Source organism: Acomys russatus, chromosome 4 (assembly GCF_903995435.1).
Source record: "Acomys russatus chromosome 4, mAcoRus1.1, whole genome shotgun sequence".
Classification (NCBI taxonomy): Eukaryota; Metazoa; Chordata; class Mammalia; order Rodentia; family Muridae; genus Acomys; species Acomys russatus.
This window is the reverse complement of record NC_067140.1, coordinates 48,477,530-48,501,208: the sequence shown is the minus strand read 5'-3', so window position 1 is coordinate 48,501,208 and position 23,679 is coordinate 48,477,530. Positions and strand designations below refer to the sequence as shown.

The 23,679-nt window shown below is 37.8% G+C and overlaps 1 protein-coding gene across 1 annotated transcript; it reads left to right on the top strand.

Annotated features, from left to right (window-relative positions):
* Positions 1-15,175: 15,175 nt before the first annotated feature.
* Positions 15,176-16,114, top strand: LOC127188596 (olfactory receptor 4F3/4F16/4F29-like). Its single transcript, XM_051145025.1, has one exon. The coding sequence runs from the start codon at positions 15,176-15,178 to the stop codon at positions 16,112-16,114; it is 939 nt and encodes a 312-aa protein (XP_051000982.1).
* Positions 16,115-23,679: the final 7,565 nt, after the last annotated feature.

The window sequence follows — 23,679 nt, the reverse complement described above, 5'->3', positions numbered from 1 at the left end:
TTTCCTGAATTAGGCTCTTTGACATAGAAGAGGGAATGTTGCTTTAAGGTGTTCATGTAACGGAACCCTTTTTGTGTTTCTTTTCATGTAATTATCTTTTTTATATTATATATTTTTGCATGTTACATGTGCACATGTAAATGCACAGTACTTGTAGGAGGAATTCATGAAATATCAAAGATTATTTGTAAGTAACCATTTTCCTTCATTTATAAGAAGAAATATGGTTCAACATAACATATTTAGTAAATATATTACATAAATAGCCTCAAATTAAAATTTTTATGATCTATGTAAACACAGAGACAGCCTTTAGAAAAATCTTACCACTTCATGATAAAAGTCATGAATATGCTAGTGTTAGAAAGATCATATCTCAGAATAATAAAAGCTATATTTTATAACTTTATAGCCAATATCATGTTAAATTGAGAAAAATGGAAGCACTCTATTTAAAATAAAAAAGAACCCCACTCTCTCTCTCTCTCTCCTCTGTTATTCAATATAGAGTATGGATTGTTAGCTAGAGCAATAATACAACAAAACATGCTAAAAATGGACCTGAAACTCTGAAGTTGTCAGAGGAAAAAGGAAGTAGACTTATTAGTTACTCTGTTGTTGTTATAAAATACCCTGAAAAAAACCATGAAATGGAAGAGCTTATTTTGGGTATGGTTCCAGAGGGGATGTCCATTAGAGCAAGGGAGATACTGAAGCAGGTGTTGCATCAGGAAGCTGGGTATCACGTCACCATTTCCATACATAAAGTCAAGAAAGCAGTGGAACTGGCGTGAGGCTATAAACTCTCAAACTCACTTCCATGAATGCATTTCTCTAGCAAAGGTCTGTATCCCAAGTGTTCCATAACTCTCCAAACAGCAGCCACAACTGACCAATTGTTCATATAAATAAGCTTAAATGGGTGTCATTTCTCATTCAAATCTCATAGTAGTAAACTATAAACTATGGACCAGGGAAATGTTTCTTAAATAAGACTCTGGTTACTCTGCAAATAAAACCAACAACTGGCAAATTGGTCATTATGAAATTAAAAGAGCTGTGTTACAGAGTGAATTGTCAACTAAGTGAAAAGGTAGACTACTGCATGGAAGAAAATCTTTTCCTGCTATATATGTGACAGTATTTCACTGTTTAGACTTAGTAAAAATAGGCTATAGAGGTAAACAGCATGTTCTCCAAAGAAAAATTACAAATGTTAGTAAATATTTTGAAGGATATGAAGCCTGAACTTGCCATCTTCTACATTCGGGATAGGCTCCAGGTGGTGGAACTGGGAGAGCGACCTAGCCACATACCTTAGACCTACAATGTGTCCTACCTGCAAGATGCCCTGGGGCAATGATGCCTCAGAGTTCATGGGAGTGGACAACCAATGAATGATGAATGGTCTAAATTGAGGTCTAAGCCACAAGAAGAAACTCATTCCCTTCACTGTCTTCAGGTCCACGAATGGGATCTGGATGTCTCTGAGACATGGTGTAGAGCTAAAAATAACTGACAAAAAGTCAAGGAGATGATTCCTCATGATATTCTGCTATACCCATAGATTGGTACCTAGCCGAATAGTTATCAGAGAGGCTTCCTCCATCAGCTGTTGGGAACAGATACAGAAACACATAGCTAAACATTAGGCAGAGCTCTGAGAACACTGTATATGTAGGGAGGAAGAGTTTTATGAGCCAGAGGAGTAGAGGATACCAGGAGAATACAGCACACAGAATCAACTACTCATGGATCACAGAGGCTCACAGAAACGGAAGTGAAAATCACAGAGCCTTCATAGGTCTATGCTAGGTCCTTGGCATACATGCTGTGGTTATTTTACTTAGTGTTTTTGTGGGACTCCTAACAATTGGAGTAGTGATGTCTCTGACTCGTCTGTTTTTGGGACTCTTTTCCTTTTACTGAGTTACTTTTTACAACCTAGTCTTAATGAAGTTTTTATACCATGTTTAGTTGATATTACTGAGGAGTTCTGCTCTTTTCTAAAGGTAAACAGAAAAGAAGTAGATCTGGGAAGAAGGAAAGTTGTGGTTGAGAGGGGAAGATGGGAGGCAGCAGTCAAGATGTATTATATGAGAGAAGAAAAATACTAATAAGAAGAAATAAATGTTTAAAAATTTTCAACATCATTAGACACTACAGAAGTGAAAATTATTACTACTTTGAGATTTCATCTCACTTCATTAAGAATCTTTATCAAATGATAAATGTTGGTGAGAATGTGAGGAATGCAGTCCTTATTCACACTTTTTGGGGTTATAGATATAGCCATTATGGAAATCAGTGAGGATGCATCTAAAAAATAATGACCTGAGTTCATAGCACTGGAAGGTACTATGCAAACTACTGAGAGAGAAAAGTTATAATTTTACAGAGTCACAACCCTTTGAGTTACAATAGCAACTTACTGGAACAGTATAGCCAACCATTGGTGCAATAAAGATACAAAAGTAAAGGGACTAACAAACTACCATTTGGTTGATTTTAAGACTTATTCTATGATATGGCACCCATATCTGATACTTTAAATTATGTCCAGAACCTGAGATATGCCACAGGCTCTAGAACATTCTAGTACTATTAGTCTGGTAATAAAATGACTCTTTACCATACAGATAGAGCAGTGCATCACTCAACTCTCATCCACAAAACTTGTCCTTGCAGTAGAGTGTAATCAATACAGAGTCCCACAACAGGACAATGTGCACATTGTGAGAGACTTTGGATCACACAGTCCTAAATGAAGTGACTACATCACACTTCTCTTCTCAAGGCTCAGGTATTTGAGTGGAAGAAAGACAGAGTGATTATAAGAGTCAAAGTTGGTGGATGATTCTAAGGAAGTAGCATGCTCTAGGCACAGCTGGACTGAGAGGAAAACTGTAGAAAATTGTTAATTAAGTAATTAATTAATTTACATACTGGTTTTAACACTCTCTCTCCTCTCCTTTTAGTACCACCCGCCATTCTTCTTTTCCTTTCCTCTTCCTGTTTTTCACGAAAGGGGAACCCCCTATCCACCCACTCTAGCTTATGAAGTTGCATCAGGACTGAGCTTGTCCTTTTCTCTTGAGGCCTGGAAAGGCAGTCCTGGCAGGGGAAGTGATAAAAAACAGTCAACAAAGTCCATGTCAGGTACAGCTCCCATTCCCCTTACTGCAGGACTCACACAAAGCCTGGGCTGCCTATCGGTTACATCTCTTTAGGGGGCCTAGGTCTAGTCCATTCCTTGTTTGGTGATTCGGTCTCCATGAGGCCCTCTGGGCCCTAATTAGTTGACTCTGTTGACCTTCTTGCAGAGGTCTTGTCACCTCCAGGTCCTTTTATCCTCCCTCACCTTTTTATTTTATTTAACAAGAATACATACACTTTCCCCAATGTTTGACTGTGAGTTTCAGCATCTGTTTTGAACAACCGCTGGGTGGAACCTCTCAGAGGACAATTCTGCAAGATTAGCAGAGTATTGTTAACAGTGTGAGAGGTTGGCTGCCTTTCATGGGGTGGGTCTTGGGTTGGCCCAGGCATTGGTTGGATATTCACTCAGTCCCTGCTCTATCTGCTCTATCTTTGCACATGTCATATGCAGGGTAACGTTTGAATTAAAGCGTTTGTGGTTGAGTTGCTGGTCGCTTCCTTCCACTGTGAGTCTTGTGTAGTTAGATGGTGTCCAGCCACTTTACTGAAGGTGCTTAAAAGATGTGGGAATTATCTGGTGGAATTTTTGGGTCAGTTATGTATACTATCATATCTTCTGTGAATAGTGATACTTTGATTTTTTTTCCCTTTCCAAGTTGTATCCCCTTGATCTCCTTTAGTTGTCTTGTTGCTCTACCTAGAACTTCAAAGGCTATATTGAAGAGATATATAGAGTGTGGGCTGCCTATTCTTGTTCTGGATTTTAGTGGAATTGCTTTAAGTTTCTCTCAGTTTAATTCAATGTTGCCTATCAGCTTGCTGTATATAGCCTTTATTATGTTTATGTATGGACCTTGTATTCCTGATCTCTCCAAGCTTTCATCATTTTGTCAAAGGCTTTTTCTACATCTAATGAAATGATAATGTGATTATTTTCTTTCATTTTGTTTATATTTTGGATTACATTTCTGATTTTCCACATGTTGAACTATCTCTGCATCCCTGGGATGAAGCCTCCTTGTTTATGATGAATGTTGTATTTGATGTGTTCTTGCATTCAGTTTGTGAGTATTTTGTTGACTATTTTTGCATCAATGTTCATGAGTGATATTGGTCTGAAATTCTCTTTATTGTCTTTCTGTAGTTTAGGTTTCAGGGTGACTGTGGCTTCAAAGAATGAGTTTATCGCTGTTCTTTTGTTTCTATTTTGTGGAATAGTTTGAGAAGTAGTGATATCAGCTCTTCTTAGAAAGACTGGTAGAATTTTGCATTAAAACCGTCTGACCGTGGTCTCTTTTTGGTTTGGAGAGTTTTGATGACTTCTTATTTTTCCTTAGGGGCTATAGGACTATTTAAACTCTTTACCTGATAATGACTTAACTTTGGTAAGTGAAATCTACCAATAAAATAATCAGTTACTTTAGATTTTCCAATTTTGTTGAATATAGGATTTTCAAGTAAGACCTAATGATTCCTTGGATTTCCTTAGTGCCTGTTGTTATTTACCCCTTTTAATTTCTATTTTTGTTAATTTGTGGATACTGCCCCTCTGCCTTTTAGTTATTTTGGCTAAGGGTTTATCTATCTTGTTGATTTTCTTAGAGAACCATCTCTTGGTTTCATTGATTCCTTGTATTGTTCTTTTAGTTTCCAATTTATTGTTTTCTGCCATGGGTTTGATGATTTGTGCCATTTACTCCTCTTGGTTGTGTTTGCTTCTTTTTTCTGAAACTTTGAGGTGAGCTGTTAAGTTGCTACTAAGGGATCCCTCCAGTTTCTTTATGAATGTACTTAGTGCTATGAACTATCTGCATAACACTTCTTTCATGGTGTTTTATGAGTTTGGATATGTTGTGCCTTCGTTTTCATTGAATTTTAGGAAGTCTTTAAAAAATTTCTTCCATAGCTCAGTGTTCATTGAGCAGGTAGGTGTTTAGTTTCCATGAGTGTGTAGACTTTTTAGAATTTTTTCTGTTGTTCTTGAAGTCCAACTTTAATCCATGCTGATCTGATAAAGAATAAGCATTAATTCAATTTTCTTGTATAGATTTAGGATTGCTTTGTGACAAGTATGTGCTCAGTTTTGGAGAAGGCTTCGTTCTGTGCGAGAAAAAAGTGTATTCTTTTGTGTTGGGTGAAAACTTCTGTAGACACCTATTAGGTAAATTTGATTCATGACATTTTTTAGTGTTATTATTTCTCTGTTTAGTTTCTGACTCAATGATATGTCCGTTGATGAGAGTGAGATATTGATGTCTTCCAGTATTAATATGTGAGCATTGATGAGTGATTTGAGCTTTAGTATTGTTTCTTTTACAAATGTGGATGCCTTTGTATTTGGGGCATAGATATTTAGGATTGAAAATCCCTCTTGGATTTTTCCTTTAATGAGAATGAAATGTCCTTCCCCATCTCTTTTAATTTTGATTGAAAGTATATTTTTATTAGATATTAGGATGGCTATTTTAGCTTGTTTCTTGGATCTATTTCCTGGAAAACCCTTTTTCCATTCCATTACTCTGAGATAATATCTATCTTTGCTGCCGAAGTATGTTCCTTGTATGTAGTAGTGTGTTGGGTCCTCTTTATGCATCCATTCTCTTAGCCTGTGTCTTTCTACCAGAGATTTGAGACCATTGATGTTGATATACATTAATGTGCAGTGATTGTTAGATCCTTTTATTGTGATTTTGGTGGTTTGAATGTATTGTTTTGGTTTTTCTGTTGTGAAGTTATTTATATCCTGTGTTTTCTTGGATATAGTTAGCTTTCTTTGGGGCAAGTTTTCATTCTAGTATCTTCTGTAGGAATGAGTTGGTGTATAGATATTGTTTAAATTTGGTTTTGTCACGGAATAGCTTGTTTTATCTCTCAATGATGTTTAAAAACTTTGCTGGGTATATTAGTTTGGGATAACATCTGTGATCTATTAGTATATCCATGATATCTACCCAGAGCCTGCCAGCTTTCATAGTCTTGGTGAGAAGTCAGGTATGATTCTGGTAGGTCTTCCTTTATATGCTACTTGGCTTTTTCCTCTTGATACTATTTAAAATTTTTTATATTTTAATAATTTATTCATATTACATCTCAATTGTTATCCCATCCCTTGTATCCTCCCATTCCTTCCTCATTCCCATTGTCCCCTTACTCCTCTCCCCTATGACTGTGACTGAGGGGAACTTCTTCCCCCAATATATGCTCATAGGGTATCAAGTCTCTTCTTGGTAGCCTGCTATCCTTCCTCTGAGTGCCAGCAGGTCTCTCCATGCAGGGGACATGGTCAAATATGGGGCACCAGAGTTAGTGTGAAAGTAAGACCCAACTCTCCACTCAACTGTGGACAAATGGATTGAACTAAAAATGATCATAATGAGTGAGTTAACCCAGAAGCAGAAAAAGTCAAATGGTATATACTCACTTATATCTGGACCCAAGGGGTATGTCCCATGAAAGTCTTCATTTACCAGGAAAGTGGGAGAGGGGAGGACATTCTATTGGGACTCTAGATGAGAGAAGCATGGGAGAATGGCAAAATAGAAGGATCCAGAGGGTCCTAGAAACCTATGAGAAGAACATTATGATGGGCAGGTTTGGGCCCAGGCATCCTGCTCAAACTATGGCACCAGCCACGGACAATACGTGCAGTAAACTTCAAACCCCTACCCAGATCTAGCCAATGGACAGGACATCCTCTTGCTACTTCTTAATATTTTTCTTTGTTCCGTAGATTTAATGTTTTGCTTATTATATGGTGGGAAGAATTTCTTTTCTGGTACAATCTATTTGGTGTTCTGTAAGACTCTTGTATGTTTAAAGGCATCTCTTTCTTTAAGTTGGGAAAATTTTCTTTTACAGTTTTATTGAAAATATTTTCTGGTCCTGGTAGCTGGGGAATCTTTTTCTTCTATTCCTATTATTTTAGGTATCATCTTTTCATGGTGTCCTTGGCTTCTTGGATTTTCTGCCAGGAATATTTTTGATTTAATATTGTCTTTGATAGATGTATTGATTTCTTCAATTGTATCTTCTAAGCCTGAGAGTCTTTGCTCCATCTCTTATATTCTGTTGTTCCTGTTTTCTAAGTTTCCATCTCCAGGATTTCTTCAATTTGTGTTTCTTGTTGATTCTATTTCCACTTTCAGGTCCTGAACTCTTTCATTTCTTTCCTCTTTTGATTGCATTTTTCTGTGTTTCTTTGAAAACCTTTGTTCGTTTGATTGTGTGTTCCTGTATTTCTTTGAAGTAATTCATTTTCTCTTTAAGTGGCACTAACATCTTCATTAGCATAGATTGAAGGTCATTTTCCTGTGTTTAAGTTACATTAGGATATCCAATGTTTCCTGGGGTTTCTGGTGAAGCCATATTGCCCTGTTTTTTGTAGATTGTGTTCTAATGCTGGCCTTTCACCATCTTGTTGTCTCTGCATAGTTGGTGAGTTGTTCCTGGAACTAGCTTGGTTTCTCTGGCATGCCAGAAGAATCTAGGTCATGGGATGGGATCTGAATCTCCTCCCATAGTTCTGCTCTGGTGGTTGTGTCCCAGTTGGACTTATATCAGGGAATTAGGGCATGGGTATCTAACCTGTGTGAACCAGTGATTTCCTGCTGATCTCCCTAAGTTGTCCAGTAGAGTAGTGAAGCACAGGCTGTAATGCATGTCTCAGGAGCCTGGGATTTGCCCAGTCCAAGGCAGCAGCATGCATACCTGGCATCTGGGATTCCTTCCTCTCTCTGTGGGAATACAAGTGGATGCTGGTGCTTTGGATTCAGCAGCATGGCAGCTGCTCCCCCAGCAGACAATGGTACTCAGACTCAGCTGGCCATCTTGGAACAGGGACCTTTCAGGCTCCTATTGTCCAGCAGGTCACTGCAAGGGGACCTGTAGAACTATGGAACAGATGCTGGTACCCAGTCCTCAGTATATAAGAGTTGTCTTTTGGAAGGAGGGAGGAGTTTGAGGTCTGGATGCTGAAAACCAAGTTTTTCTTGAGTTTAGGAGCTGGGAGCCCAGAACCATGCATTATTTTTGGACCCAGGAGATGTCTATGGTGGGGTCTGGACTGTGCATGCCCAGTGCCCAAGTTGCCTTTTTCTTCTGGAAAACACAAATGCTAGTGTTCTGGCGTCAGCAGCCATGTCAGTTTCTCAGTCCGTGGTCGCTGATCTTCTGCAACTCACATGCAGTATGTACTGGGCGCCGATAGTAAATACATAGAAACAATAAAAATTTGCCTATTCAGATTTATTATGGATAGATAGATATGAATATATAATGCATAAATATAAATGTACATAGATAGATGGTCCTCAAAAACTTTAGACCCATAGTGAATGGCACTTAGTTGTTGGTTTTTAAAAATAAACTTAAAGCCTTTTTGATTTGAGACAAGTCAGCTCCTGGAAACACCCTCAGCCTAACTCAGTGAAGATGATGAACATCTTAAAATATCCTTTTAGAGATAGCTTCATTAATGGTAGGTTAGTACTGGGCAAAAATGCTCCCATTCGTTCTATAGACAACATGCTGTCCAAATTGAACAAGGCTTAGAAACAGGAGAGTTCACTGCCAATCTTTGCTATGACAGCACATGCTGGTGAGGATGAGGAGAAAGGGGGAACACTCTTCTATTGCTGGTGAGAGTGCAAACTAGTATAGGCACTGTGGCAATCAATCTGGCACCTTCTTAGAAAATTGGGAACAGCCATATCTCAAGACCTAGCCATAGCACTCCTGATTATATATTCAAAAGATGCTCCACAAAACAACAAGGGCATTTGCTCATCTATGTTCATAGCTGGTTTATTTGTAATGGCCAGAATCTGGAAATAACCCAGATGTCCCTCACTTGAAGAATGGATAAAGAAATGTACCCAATAGGATACTACTCAGCTATTAAAAACAAAGCAATCCTGAAATTTGCAGGCAAATTGATGGCACTAGAAAAGATCATCCTGAGTGAGATAACTCAGACCCAGAAACACACATATATTATGTACTCACTTATAAGTGGATTTTAGCCTTATACTACAGGATAAACATACTGCAATGCACCGACCCAAAGAAAATAAGTAAAAAAGAGGACCCAAGTGGGGGTAATGCTTAAATCTCAGCCAGAAGGGGAAATAAAATAGACAGATATAATGGATGAAGAGAGGGAACAGGGTAAGAGAGAGAGCCCAAAGAGATTTAAGGGTAGAGTTTAGACCAGGAGAGAGCAGGAGAAGGATTGTAGAATGGGAGGAGTGGAGGAAGAGGAGGAGCAGGAGGAGAAGGAGGAGGAGGAAGATGAGGAGGAGGAAGAAGAGGAGGAAGAGGGAGGAGGGGGAGAAGGAGGAGGAGGAGGAGGAAGATGAGGAGGAGGAAGAAGAGGAGGAAGAGGAGGAGGGGGAGAAGGAGGAGGAGGAGGAGGAGGAGAAGGAGGAGGAGGAGGAGGAGGGGAGAAAGCCTCCAGAGAAAGAGGAACTGTGGGCAGGAGCATTTCCAGGATAGGCTGCTGGGAGAACATGAGGGCGTCTCTAGCAGAGACTCCTGGTAGCAGGAGTCGTAGAGACTGAAGAGGATGCCCTCTAACTAGACAAGTATCCCAGCAGAGAGAGGGGAAATAGAATTTACTTTTACAGCAAATGTATTCATAGAGACTGCAATAGCTAACATAATATCTGTCTGCACAAGTTCAAACCACCAGGAAGAAGGGGAAATGGGCACAAGTTTGCACACCTACCAAGTTTGGACACTAACAATCACTTTCCTTTAGTGAAGTGCCACTGAGTATATTACCTCAGAGGAGGCTGCATGCTCATAAATGGTTGTCTATACATGCAGGCTCCATGTTTCTGTCATTATGTGTTCCTTTTTGGTGTTTATTAAAGCTTTTCTTCTGTTTTTGCTTTGGTTACTTTTTAAAAAGGAGGATCAAAATATGAAGTTGGTTGGTTAGGAATGCGAGAATGAGGAGGAGCTGGAGTTGGGGAGTGGAATGAATGTGAACAAAATATTCTGTAAAAATTTAAAAATAAATTAAGAAAAGGAAAACCATTTCTTAGTTATTTTTCACTCATATAGGACAAAGCAACTTCTAGAAGAAAGAGTTTATTTGGAGAAATACGCATCCATGATCCCAGAGTAGAGGGCACAGTGACTGGAGACAAGAACTTATATTCTTTACACTAAGCATAAAACAGAGAGTAGTGGTATTGTTGCATGGCTTTGGACTTTCAGAGCACACTCCGGTAATGTACTTCTACCAGGTAGGACATACTTCCTAAGCCTACCTAAAGAATGCTACCAACCAGGGACCAAAATCCAAACATTTGAGCCTGTGGGGATATTATTATTCAAATGATCACAGACTACATTCTACTAAAAAGATATTTTTATATTCATCTTTATTGCATATTTCCAATAGCTGGAAAATAGAATAGGCCACAGATCAACTGGTGAATAGATAATGAAATGTGATATATATACACAAGCAAATTTTATTCAGCACCAAAATGATGAAATTATAAATTAAAAAATTTTTTTACAATTAGTATTTATTTTTGTAGAGGGAAGTGTGTGTGTGTGTGTGTGTGTGTGTGTGTGTGTGTGTGTGTGTGTAGGTGAAGAGTCAGCTCCCAGGAGTCAGTTTTCTCTTTCCATGTACAGGTTCCAGGGATTGAACTCAGGTCCTCAGGCTTGATGGTGAGTGCTTTTAACCATGTGACAACTCAGTGGCCCATCTTATTTATAGCCCAATGATTATAGCTAATTTTGGGAAATATTTACCTTGTAGTGAGGAATAACTGCAATTGAGAAATTATTAATTATTGTATTGAAGTAGCTTAATGAGACCAATGAGGCTTTTATTTTCCTCTTTCTCTGTAGTGTCTGAGTTTCAAAGTTCTTTGGCCACAGTGACCGAAACTTATTGTTCTCTAGAGGAAAAATCCTGTAACCATGAGCTCCTTCAAAGCTATTGTGTTTTTTCAGTGTCTCTTGGTCAGTGGCCTCTCGAGGTGCATATAATTAGCCTCATATATATTCCTAATGCAATATTCTATGTGGTACTTTGTGAGAGAAGAGACGGGGAAACCTGACTCTGACAAGATGCTGTTGTTCTCATTCAGGTAAAATGGATGCATGTGAATAAACTGAACAATACTTAACTGGATCGCTCTAAGCAGGTTGTCTGTGCTCGGAATTGCTGTGGACAGGAGTTGAGTTCTAAAGTCCTTGAGGAAATCAAGATCCAAGTAGAGAGCTGTCAGGAAATGGACCATATTGAGTAGCATGGGAGAAAAATTGTAACAAAAGCCAATGTATAAAGAGGCTAAGAGTTTTTATTTGAAATAGATCAAGGAGAAGTAAATGGAAGAGTTTGGAGAAGGAAAATGGAAGGGAGGAATGATGTAATTATATTCTTAAAAATGAAAGAAAACCATGTATTGAAATATTTGAAAAAGAACTTATTTATTTAAGTTAGGACCACGTAATAGATAGGGGAATACAAATAGTAGTAGAAGAGGCCAAAGGACTTTGTCATGTTTTATGTGAACCTTATGTATTAATCAATTGTTCTACGCCTAGAAATGATAAAATGAGGACGTAATCTTCTGGTAAATGACAAATAAGAAAAATAGTGTGTTATTACATACAAATAAGATGACAATAGTTGTCCTTTTTATTGACTTTTCAAAAGAGATGGGTATAAACTTGTAATTTTCTGTAAAATAAAAGCAAATGTATTAGATACTTTTTGAGTTTGCAAGGTGAAGGGTCCCATGTATTCCTTAGTAGAAAATAATGTTTATCATGGAGAATACAGGACCAAATGCTGAAGCCAGATTTTCCTATATAATGTTATTTCATCACGGTAGGGCAATTTCAGATCATGATAATACCCGAAGGTGGTAGAAGTTAGATTTATTTTTCTTATATTAATCTACAGTATGTAAATATTGTTTATATTAAATTTGTTTCTATACTGTAAGTATAATAGAGAAAGATTAAAGGTTTTGTCAGATAAGGATGGTAGAATGTGAGCAAGATAATTAATAACAAAGAGTATAGCACAAGTTCTTTAGACAGGTGTAACCATTTTATTTTTTGATTTTTAAATTTTTTATTTATTTATTCTCCATAAATTCTTCAGTTTTATTAACCTTACCTTTTTTTTTATTTTCTCTGTTGTTCAAGAATTCTGTTCAGATTATTTTGTTAAAGTATATATATAGCTTTTAATAGATGAAGAGAATATTTTAGCAAATATTTATTTATCCCTATTTTAAAGTTTTCTGATTCCAGGGTTTGGCATGAGTAGACAATTAGACAGATGAAGAAATAAACATTATAGAGTTGTGTCTAATTTTAAAAGGCTTAATGAATTACATTTTTAATGAGTAGTAAACTCAGATAAACTGTTCTTTGATTGCTAATGCACTAATTTACATTTAAAATTTTATTTGTTGGTCAGATAGTAAGTATGAATATTAAAATATATTATTAGATAAGAGAGAGTTAATATATTTGAACCTCTATTATTGGTGCTCTCTGCTAACTGACATTTGCTTTTGAAATTATTTTATTTCATGTGTTGGGCAGAATTATGAACAAGTAGAACAAAGTAAAATTAAAATATTTATTGAGACCCACATTTGAAATACTTATTTATTGAGGAGTTGGTCATGATATTTGTCTTGGCCTGACAAGTAAATATAAACAATATTCTAGTTTGTTAAACAAACAAACAAACAAACGAACAAACAGAGAAACTAATAAATAAAACCCAGTGTCAGATATTTAAGTATCTAGCCTGACTTTAAACTATCAGTAGCTAAGATATGGTATTAATCTTGCTTTTTGAATAAAAAGCCCTGCTGTGTCTACTGTCCTAGGTTAACTCTTTAAATAAAACAAACCTTAAAATGTAATGCAATAAACAAGTTTGTAGAGACATGACTGTATAGACAGTTCTACATGCTGTCATCTTGCAGCAGATCCAGGTGATTTGGAATAACTCCAGAGTAGTTCTTATGCTCTTAAGTTCTTCATGAACATGAGTTTGGATACTTAATTTTGTCATGATGTCAATTGCTAAAGAAATTTCTTGTTGTAAACTGGTAGCTGACTATTTCACAGAATGAAAATATGTATAAATTTATCTGTTTTGGAAGTTAGTCTAAAGTCCATGTAACTCAATTAAAGGATATTACACTCAGAATATACAGGGGGAGGTAATCCCCCTCAGGAACAGTCATAGGGGAGGGGAATAATGGGAAAATGGGGGGGAGGAATGGGAGGATACAAGGGATGGGATAAACATTGAGATGTAACAAGAATAAATTAATAAAAAAAGGATATTACACTCATCCTATTTTACTAAAGCAGAACTTCATGGTAACGCAAAATGGTTCATAAATCTTGGAGTTAAATTTTTTCCAGAGATGAAGTTAGAAATAACAAATTACATGCCTGACTAAGGACTGTAGTCTTTTCTATGGATATCAGCATGGGTGATTGAAAAACAGTGAATAGTTTTTTAAATTGAATTGACAAATATCTTCAATTTCACCTTTTTATCCCATCCCATTTGCTCATGGTCCATAGTCATACTTTCTGATTCTATGAATGTAGAATCTTTAGAGTCCACTTTGACTGTGATACTTCAGTATTGACTTCCTTTGTCTTATTAATGTCAGTTAGCACAACGATTTCTATGCTTGTTCATGTTAAAAGAAAAATAGAATTCCTTTCCTTTGAAGGGGGCTATAAACAGTCTACAGGTGTCTAAGCAGTGTGTGTGTGTGTGTGTGTATGTGTGTGTGTGTGTGTGTGTGTGTGTGTGTGTAGTAACACAGACCTGTGTATGTTGTAGGCCAGAAGTCTTGGGTCCTGTTTGCTCACTTTATTGCTTTGAGACAGGGTCTCATGCTTAGCCTTGATATAGTATGTCAGCCCACAAGGTCAGGTGATGCCATCTATCTCTACCTCTCACAGCACTGTGGGTGCAGACAAACACAGCCACAATTGGCTTCTTGTAGGGTGCTAGGATCAGAGTATATGTCCTCATGAATACACAGCAAGTGCTCTTACTAATCCTGCCATTTCTCTACCCCGATTCTTATACTTTTTAAGTGTTTCCTTTTAAAAATTTCCCTGCGTACAACTCTACAACCTCATTATCATTTGTGGTATTGGCGATGAAACACAGGACCTTACTCATCTATAGTTTTAATTCATTTGGCTACAAAACCAGATTGTGTTTTTTAAATTTTTTTATTAATTTTAATTTTTTCAATATATTTTATTAATTTATTCATATTACATCTCAAATCCAAGTGAATCAAAGACCTCAACATAAAGCCAGAGACACTAAGTTAGTTAGAAGAAAAAGTGGGGAAGAGCCTGGAACATATTGGCACAGGAGACAACACCCTGAACAGAACACCAACAGCCCAGGCCTTAATGTCAAAATTAACAAATGGGACCTCATGAGGCTGAGAAGCTTCTGTAAGACAGGAGACACTGTCAAGAGAACAAAGCGACAGCCTACAGACTGGGAAAAGATCTTCACCAACCCTACATCTGACAAAGGTCTAATATCCAAAATATATAAAGAACTCAAGAAATTAAACACCACCAGTTTGTATTTTTAATTTATGAAGCTCCCTCAAGAAAGCTTTGTCTTCCTGAAAGTACTAATTTATATTCAAATCAAGATTTTATAGGGGTACTTCCTTTTAAAAATCCAACCAAAGCTGTTATTTTTTTTTAAATTTAAAATTTAGAAATCAACATGTGTGTTCCTCATTTCCATGTCCCTTCTTCTCCCAAGGCTTCCTGTCCACCTTCCCTTGTGTTTTAGCAAAGTGTAAGGTGGTATTTCACTGCAGTTGGAAATTATGATCCTCTGATTACTAGTGATGCTTAGCACTTGTGCATGCACGCACACACACACACGAATTTACATTAATATAGTTATAATTTATAGTTTCTCCTGTTTCCTCCTCCAGGTAGCACTGCCAAAAAAGCCATGGGAGGAGTGAATCACTCTGTGGTGTCCGAGTTTGTGTTCTTGGGACTCACCAACTCCTGGAGTGTTCAGCTACTGCTCTTTGTGTTCTCCTCTGTGTTGTATGCAGCAAGCATGATGGGAAACTGCTTAGTTGTGTTCACTGTGGCATCTGATCCTCACTTACATTCTCCCATGTACTTTCTGCTGGCTAATCTCTCCTTCATTGACTTGGGTGTTTCTTCTGTTTGTTCTCCCAAGATGATTTACGACTTGTTCAGAAAACTCAAAGTCATCTCCTTTAGAGGCTGCATCACTCAAATCTTCTTCATTCACTTCATTGGTGGTATGGAGATGGTTTTACTCATAGCCATGGCCTTTGACAGATATGTGGCCATCTGTAAGCCTCTCCATTACCTGACAATTATGAGCCCAAGGATGTGCATCTTGTTTTCAGTGGCCGCCTGGGTGGTTGGCCTTATGCATTCTCTGGTTCAACTGGCTTTTGTGATAAACTTACCTTTCTGTGGGCCGAATGTGTTGGACAGCTTCTACTGTGACCTTCCTCGGTTCATCAAACTTGCCTGCACAGATACTTACCAACTGGAATTTATGGTCACAGCCAACAGTGGGTTCATCTCTGTGGGCTCCTTCTTCATACTGATCATTTCCTATATTGTCATCATAACCACTGTGCAGAAACACTCTTCAAGTGGCTCCTCTAAAGCCCTGTCCACTCTTTCAGCTCATGTATCTGTCGTTGTTTTATTCTTTGGCCCTTTGATATTTTTCTATGCCTGGCCTTCTCCTTCTATACATCTGGATAAATTTCTGGCCATATTTGATGCAGTTGTTACTCCTTTTCTGAATCCTGTGATCTACACATTCAGAAATCAAGAAATGAAGGTGGCCATGAAGAGAGTATGCAGACAGCTAGTTAGTTATAGGAAAACTTCTTAAATTGACGTACTGTGGACTGTCTTTGAGGGAGCTTATGTAGAATCTTTTCGATCATCAACCTCAGAATAATGTTTGCACAAATGCACATATATTTCATACATAAAAAATGTATACATATTTTTTCATCTGCTTAGGCAAGAGAAAAAAAATCTCTCCTGAAAACAGAAAACTACATGAAATTATAAAGCAAAGATTACAATAATCCTTAACCTACATTCCTAAGGAATGATATATATTTGAAGTAACTGATGGATTAAGGCTGTTAGAACAAGTAAAAACTTTCTCTCTATATTCTTTTACACTTATTTTATTTTTTTAGATTTTTATACATGAGTATTTTATTCAAATAATTTTCATTTTTCTGTGTCTTAATTCCAACTCCTATCTGGCCTATTTTATTGTTTCTCTAGTAGGTGATTTATTTAATTATTATTGCAACACACACACACAATCTTACACACGCACATATATAAGATTATATATCAACATAATGAATATATTTAATGTTGCTCATATGTACATGTTTATGGATAATAGGATCACCTTAGGATTGGATAACCTATCAAACTATAAATTATCTCATATGCAAGAATTTCTGGATATCTTTTGGCAGACTTATAAAGGCTTATTGGTCTGAACCAGTTTCTGTCTCCTATAGTTTGTACAAATTACCCATTTGGAGTTTTTCACTTGTGGACAGTGGTTTAAATCAGAATACACACACAGGGATATAATGGGTACTTATTTTGTGTAGAACTTTCTAGAGCAATTTTGGAATACTAACAAGGAACTAAGAAAACATATTTTTGTCTAATTAGCATTATTGTACTCAAATACATTCAATTTTTATTCATTTTTTTCTTTTTTATCTCTAGTTTTTAAAATTTTTTTGTATTAATTAATTCAGATTACATCATAATTGTTATTCCTTCACTGACATCCTCCTGTTCCTCCCTCCCTCTCTCTTTTACCCAATTTCCCTCCCCTGGGTATGTGATAGAAAGGGGCATAGCCTGTCACATCTCATCTTGGTAGCCTGCTTATTCTTTCTCTGAGTGCCACCAGGTCTCCCCACCAAGGGAAAGTGGTCAAATATGGGGCACCAGAGTTCATGTCAGAGTCAGACCCCACTCTCCACATAACTGTGGAGAATGTCCTGTCCATTGGCTAGATCTGAGTAGGGGTTCTATGCGTACTGCATGTATTGTCATTGGTAAGTGCAGTAGTTTAAGTAGACACCCCTGGGTCTAGATCCATCCATCATGATGTTCTTCTTGTAGGTTTCTAGGACCTTCTGGGTCCTTCTATTTTCCTATTCTCCCATATTTCTCTTTCTTCTTCTTTTCTTAGTATATGTCTACATTAAAGTAAAACTCAAGAAGAAATGAGTAGCATTTGGAAAGAGGACTTGAAGTAACAGTGTGCTCATGTTGTGAGTTGCTGCATAGGAGGTGCTGTGTGTGTTGCTGCCAGCACTCTGGCTTACCCTGGGGATATGGGAGTAAAACCATCCTAAAGCTTTTCTGCCTTTTAATAAATCTCAACATTCAGTTCCTCCAGGTCCCAATCATTTGCATATATGTCACCACTGTTAACAGTCATCTACATAATCAAATTTAGTGCACTGACAGACACAAGGTAAGTTTGTCCATGATGTTCACTGCATGACACTGTCATTTCCACAGTACTTGCTCATTGGCTTGAGATGCAGGATGTGGATCACTAGTGTCAGACTTACCTGTGCTGCTGAATGACTTCCTTATTGTGTAAAGTCTTGTTCATACAAGTACTCACATACTCTATATCCTCAGGTTGGTTCTACTTTACTGAGAAGTCTGTGAGTGAGCAGTGCTGTCCCTGTCATTTGTGCATGGAAAGAACAGTTTATCCATTTCTGTGTTATTCATACAATATTGCCTCTACCCATAGGACATTTTATATCAGATGAAATAATGAATTCATAACACAGAACTAACTAGTCTACACACATGCTTCATTCCTTATAAGCCAGTGACTTGAGGACTTGGACTAGATGGTAGAAGGAATTACAATGCTTTTGGGGGACACTCCGTTTAGGATAAAGGGTGACCCTTCAATGTGCATACTTATGAAAGCAGCTGTGCCACTCTTCTGCTAACAGCTCCTAGCTATTACCTTTGTTCTGTAGTTATGTATTTTACCTCTATTTCTTTCTTAGTCCTGTTGTCCTTCGTATGGTAAGAACTCACCATTCTAGTCATCCCTGATTATTTTATCACCTCTTATTGGTTTGCACACTACTCAAATTCTGAATATGAATATTCTTCCTTTAATAAATTCTTTTCTATTACTTGAATTCTATATACCTTGTTGCTTGGACCTTGATTCATTCACTAAAATATCTGTGAAAGTAAAGTCACATTCATTTACAAAGACAAGTGTGTGTAAATGTAAAACACAACAAAGATATGAGAGAATACACACTATATGATGGCTATCCTAAGAGGAGTGGGTAGTGTAACCTTATGGATTTTTTATGCTTGCCCTTGCTCTGAACAATGACACAGGGACCTTTATATTTATAAAAAGCTCCACATTACAGCGGGGTAAATAATCAGCTATCCTAACCTGATAGTATTGGCCTGACATAGTTCACAGCCACATGTCCTGTTCCCTGGCATCTTAGTCTCTCCCTGGCATCACCTTCTTCATCTGTGTTTCAGTGACAACTCTCCCCAGTGACTCTCTTTCTTCCTCTGGTCCTGGAAGTCTTGTCTTTCCCTCTCTTGCCCAGCTGTAGGCTGTTCAGCTTTTTATTTGACCAATCAGAAGTTGATGGAGAACAATAATGTTTACAAAATACTAAGATAGGAAATACTTCCTAATAATGACAACACCAAAGTCCAGACTGAAACCAGATCTCTGCCACAGAACTCAGCATTTGAATACACAGTGCAGAAAATCATCACTCCAACAGGGCAGGGAATAAAGGGTTATGACAAAACGGGTCTTCGATTTGACTTATGGTAATCTTATTCTTAAAACGATAATGGATACATGTACACTCAATGTAATTAGAAAACATATTTTTTTTCTTTTTTTTGAAATTTTTTTTATTAATTTATTCTTGTTACATCTCAATGTTTATCCCATCCCTTGTATCCTCCCATTCCTCCCCCCCCCCCATTTTCCCATTATTCCCCTCCCCTATGACTGTTCCTGAGGGGGATTACGTCCCCCCTGTATATTCTCATAGGGTATCAAGTCTCTTCTTGGCTACTTGCTGTCCTTCCTCTGAGTGCCACCAGGTCTCCCCCTCCAGGGGACATGGTCAAATGTGAGGCACCAGAGTACGTGAGAAAGTCGTATCACACTCTCCACTCAACTGTGGAGAATATTCTGACCATTGGCTAGATCTGGGTAGGGGTTTAAAGTTTACCTCCTGTATTGTCCTTGGCTGGTGCCTTAGTTTGAGCGGGACCCCTGGGCCCAAATCTGCCTATCATATTGTTCTACTTGTAGATTTCTAGGACCCTCTGTATCCTTTTGTTTTGCTATTCTCCCATGCGTCTCTCATTTAGAGTCCCAATAGGATGCCTTCCCCTCTGTCCCAGTTTCCTGGTAAGTGAAGGCTTTCGTGGGACATGCCCCTTGGGCTAGTATGCAGATATAAGTGAGTATATACCATTTGATTCTTTCTGCTTCTGGGTTAACTCACTCATTATGATCATTTCTAGCTCAATCCATTATCCACAAATTTCGGGAATTCCTTGTTTTTAATAGCTGAGTAGTATTCCATAGTGTATATGTACCACAGTTTCTTTATCCACTCTTCTACTGAGGGACACTTAGGCTGTTTCCATGTTCTGGCTATTATGAATAAGGCTGCTATGAACATGGTTGAGCAAATTTTCTTGTTGTGTGCTGGAGCAGCTTCTGGGTATATTCCAAGGAGTGGGATAGCTGGGTCTTGAGGAAGCCCTATTCCCATTTTTCTGAGATAGCACCAGATAGATTTCCAAAGTGGCTGTACTAGTTTGCATTCCCACCAGCAATGAAGGAGTGTTCCTCTCTCCCCACATCCTCGCCAGCATGTGGTGTCACTTGAGTTTTTGATCTTAGCCATTCTGATGGGTGTAAGATGGAATCTCAGAGTTGTTTTGATTTGCATTTCCCTGATGACTAAGGAGGTTGAGCATTTCTTTAAGTGTTTCTCAGCCATTTGATACTCCTCTGTTGAGAATTCTCTGTTTAGTTCCAAGCCCCATTTCTCAATTGGGTTATTTGGTTTGGTGGTGTTTAATTTCTTGAGTTCTTTATATATTTTGGATATTAGACCTTTGTCAGATGTAGGGTTGGTGAAGATCTTTTCCCAGTCTGTAGGCTGTCGCTTTGTTCTCTTGACAGTGTCTCATGCCTTACAGAAGCTTCTCAGCCTCATGAGGTCCCATTTATTAATGGTTGACATTAAGGCCTGGGCCGTTGGTGTTCTGTTCAGGAAGTTGTCTCCTGTGCCAATATGTTCCAGGCTCTTTCCCACTTTTTCTTCTAAGTGGCTTAGTGTCTCTGGTTTTATGTTGAGGTCTTTAATCCACTTGGATTTGAGTTTTGTGCAAGGTGACAAATATGGGTCCAGTTTCATTTTTTTACACATAGACCTCCAGTTAGACCAGCACCATTTGTTGAAGATGCTATCCTTTTTCCATTGAATGGATTTGGCTTCTTTGTCAAAAATCAAGTGACCATATGTGTGTGGATTCATATCTGGGTCTTCGATTCGATTCCACTGATCAACCAGCCTGTTGCTGTGCCAGTACCATGCTGTTTTAATTACTATTGCTTTATAGTACAGTTTGAGATCAGGTATGGAGATTCCTCCGGAGCACCTTTTATTGTACAAGATTGTTTTAGCTATTCTGGGTTTTTTGTTTTTCCATATGAAGTTCAGAATTGAACTTTCAATGTCTTTAAAAAATTCTGTAGGTATTTTGATAGGGATTGCATTGAATCTGTAGATTGCTTTTGGTAGGATGGCCATTTTTACTATGTTAATTCTCCCGATCCATGAGCAAGGAAGATCATGCCATCTTCTCAGGTCATCTTCAATCTCTTTCTTCAGAGTTTTGAAATTTTTTTCATACAAGTCCTTCACTTGCTTAGTTAGGGTAACTCCTAGATATTTTATATTGCTTGTGGCTAATGTGAAGGGTGTGGTTTTCCTAATCTCTTCCTCTGCAAGCTTGTCATTTGTGTATAGGAAGGCTACAGACTTTTTTGAGTTAATTTTGTATCCAGCCAATTTGCTGAAGGTGTCTATCAGCTTTAGGAGTTCTCTGGTGGAGTTTTGAGGGTCACTTATGTACACTATCATATCATCTGCAAAGAGGGATAATTTGACTTCCTCCTTTCCCATTTGGATACCCTTGATCTCCTTTTGTTGTCTTATTGCTCTGGCTAGAACTTCGAGTACTATATTGAAGAGATATGGAGAGAGTGGGCAGCCTTGCCTTGTTCCCGATTTTAGAGGAATTTCCTTGAGTATCTCACCATTTACTTTGATTTTGACTATTGGCTTGCTGTATATAGCCTTTATTATGTTGAGGAAAGTGCCTTGTATCCCCGATCTCTCTAAAACTTTAAACATGAATGGGTGTTGAATTTTATCAAATGCTTTCTCTGCATCCAAGGAGATGATCATGTGGTTTTTTATTTTCAGTTTGTTTATATGGTGGATTACATTGATGGATTTCCGTATATTAAACCATCCCTGCATGCCTGGAATGAAGCCTACTTGGTCATGATGAATGATATCTTTGATGTGCTCCTGTATTCGTTTTGCAAGTATTTTATTTAGTATTTTTGCATCTATGTTCATAAGAGAAATTGGTCTGAAATTCTCTTTCTTTGTTGAGTCTTTGTGAGGTTTAGGTATCAATGAGACTATGGCCTCATAGAATGAATTTGGTAATTTTCCATCCATTTCTATCTTTTGGAGTAGCTTGAAGAGTATCGGTAATAGGTCGCCCTTAAAGGTCTGGTAGAATTCTGCACTAAAACCATCTGGCCCTGGGCTTTTTTTGGTTGGGAGACCATCGATGATTGCTTCTATTTCTGTAGGGGAAATGGGACTATTTAGCTTGTTTATCTGTTCTTCATTCAACTTTGGCTAGTGAAATTGTTCAAGAAAATCGTCCATTTCCCTTAGATTTTCAAATTTTGTGGCGTATATGCCTTCAAAGTAGGATCTTATGATTCTTTGAATTTCTTCAGTGTCTATTGTTATGTCTCCCTTTTCATTTCTGAATTTGTTGATTTCAGTACTGTCTCTCTGCCTTTTAGTTAGTTTGGCTAATGGTCTGTCTATCTTGTTGATTTTCTCAAAGAACCAGCTTTTGGTTTTGTTGATTCTTTGGACTGTTTTCTTAGTTTCTAACTTGTTAATTTCAGCCCTGAGTTTGATTATTTCCAGGGGTCTACTACTCTTGGGTGTTTCTGCTTCTTTTTTTTTCTAGGGCTTCCAGTTGTGTTGTTAAGATGCTTATGTGCGATGTTTCCAATTTCTTTTTAAAGGCACTTAGTGCTATGAATTTTCCTCTTAGCACTGCTTTCAATGTATCCCACAAATTTGGGTATGTTGTTTCTTCATTTTCATTGAATTTCAGAAACTCCTTGATTTCTTTCTTTATTTCTTCCCTGACCCAGGTGTCATTTAGCAGAGAGTTGTTTAGTTTCCACGTACGTGTAGGCTTTTTGTTATTTCTGTTGTTGTTGAATTGCAGCCTAAGAGCATGGTGATCTGATAGGATACAAGGTATTATTTCAATCCTCTTGTATCTATTGAGGCTTGCTTTGTGACCTACGATGTGATCAATTTTGGAGAAGGTTCCATGGGGTGCAGAGAAGAAGGTGTATTCTTTCTTGTTTGGGTGAAAGGTTCTATAGATATCTGTTAGATCCATTTGACCCATGGCATTGGTTAATGATGTTATTTCTCGGCTTAGTTTCTGTTTCAATGACTTATCCTTCAGTGAGAGTGGGGTGTTGAAGTCTCCCACTATTATTGTGTGGGGATCGATGTGTGGTTTAAGCTTTTTTAGGAGATCTTTTACAAATGTGGGTGCCCTTGTATTGGGAGCATAGATGTTCAGAATTGTGATGTCATCTTGGTTGACTTTACCTTTGATGAGTATGAAGTGTCCTTCCTCATCCCTTTTGATTAATTTTGGTTGAAAGTCTATTTTGTTCGATACTAAAATGGCTACACCTGCTTGCTTCTTGTGACCATTTGCTTGGAAAATTTTTTTCCAACCTTTTACCCTGAGGTAATGCCTTTCATTATGGGTGAGATGTGTTTCTTGGATGCAGAAGAATGTTGGATCTTGTTTATGTACCCATTCAGTTAGTCTGTGTCTTTTTATTGGAGAATTGAGGCCATTGATGTTGAGAGATATTAATGACCAGTGACTGTTAAGAGTCTTAATTTTGATGTTGTTTCCAGTTGAGCGTTTGTGTAGTTGTGTTTTTGCCATGGGATAGTTATCTATTTCCTGGGTAGTTTTGGTTGTAGCTTGACCCTTTGGGATGGA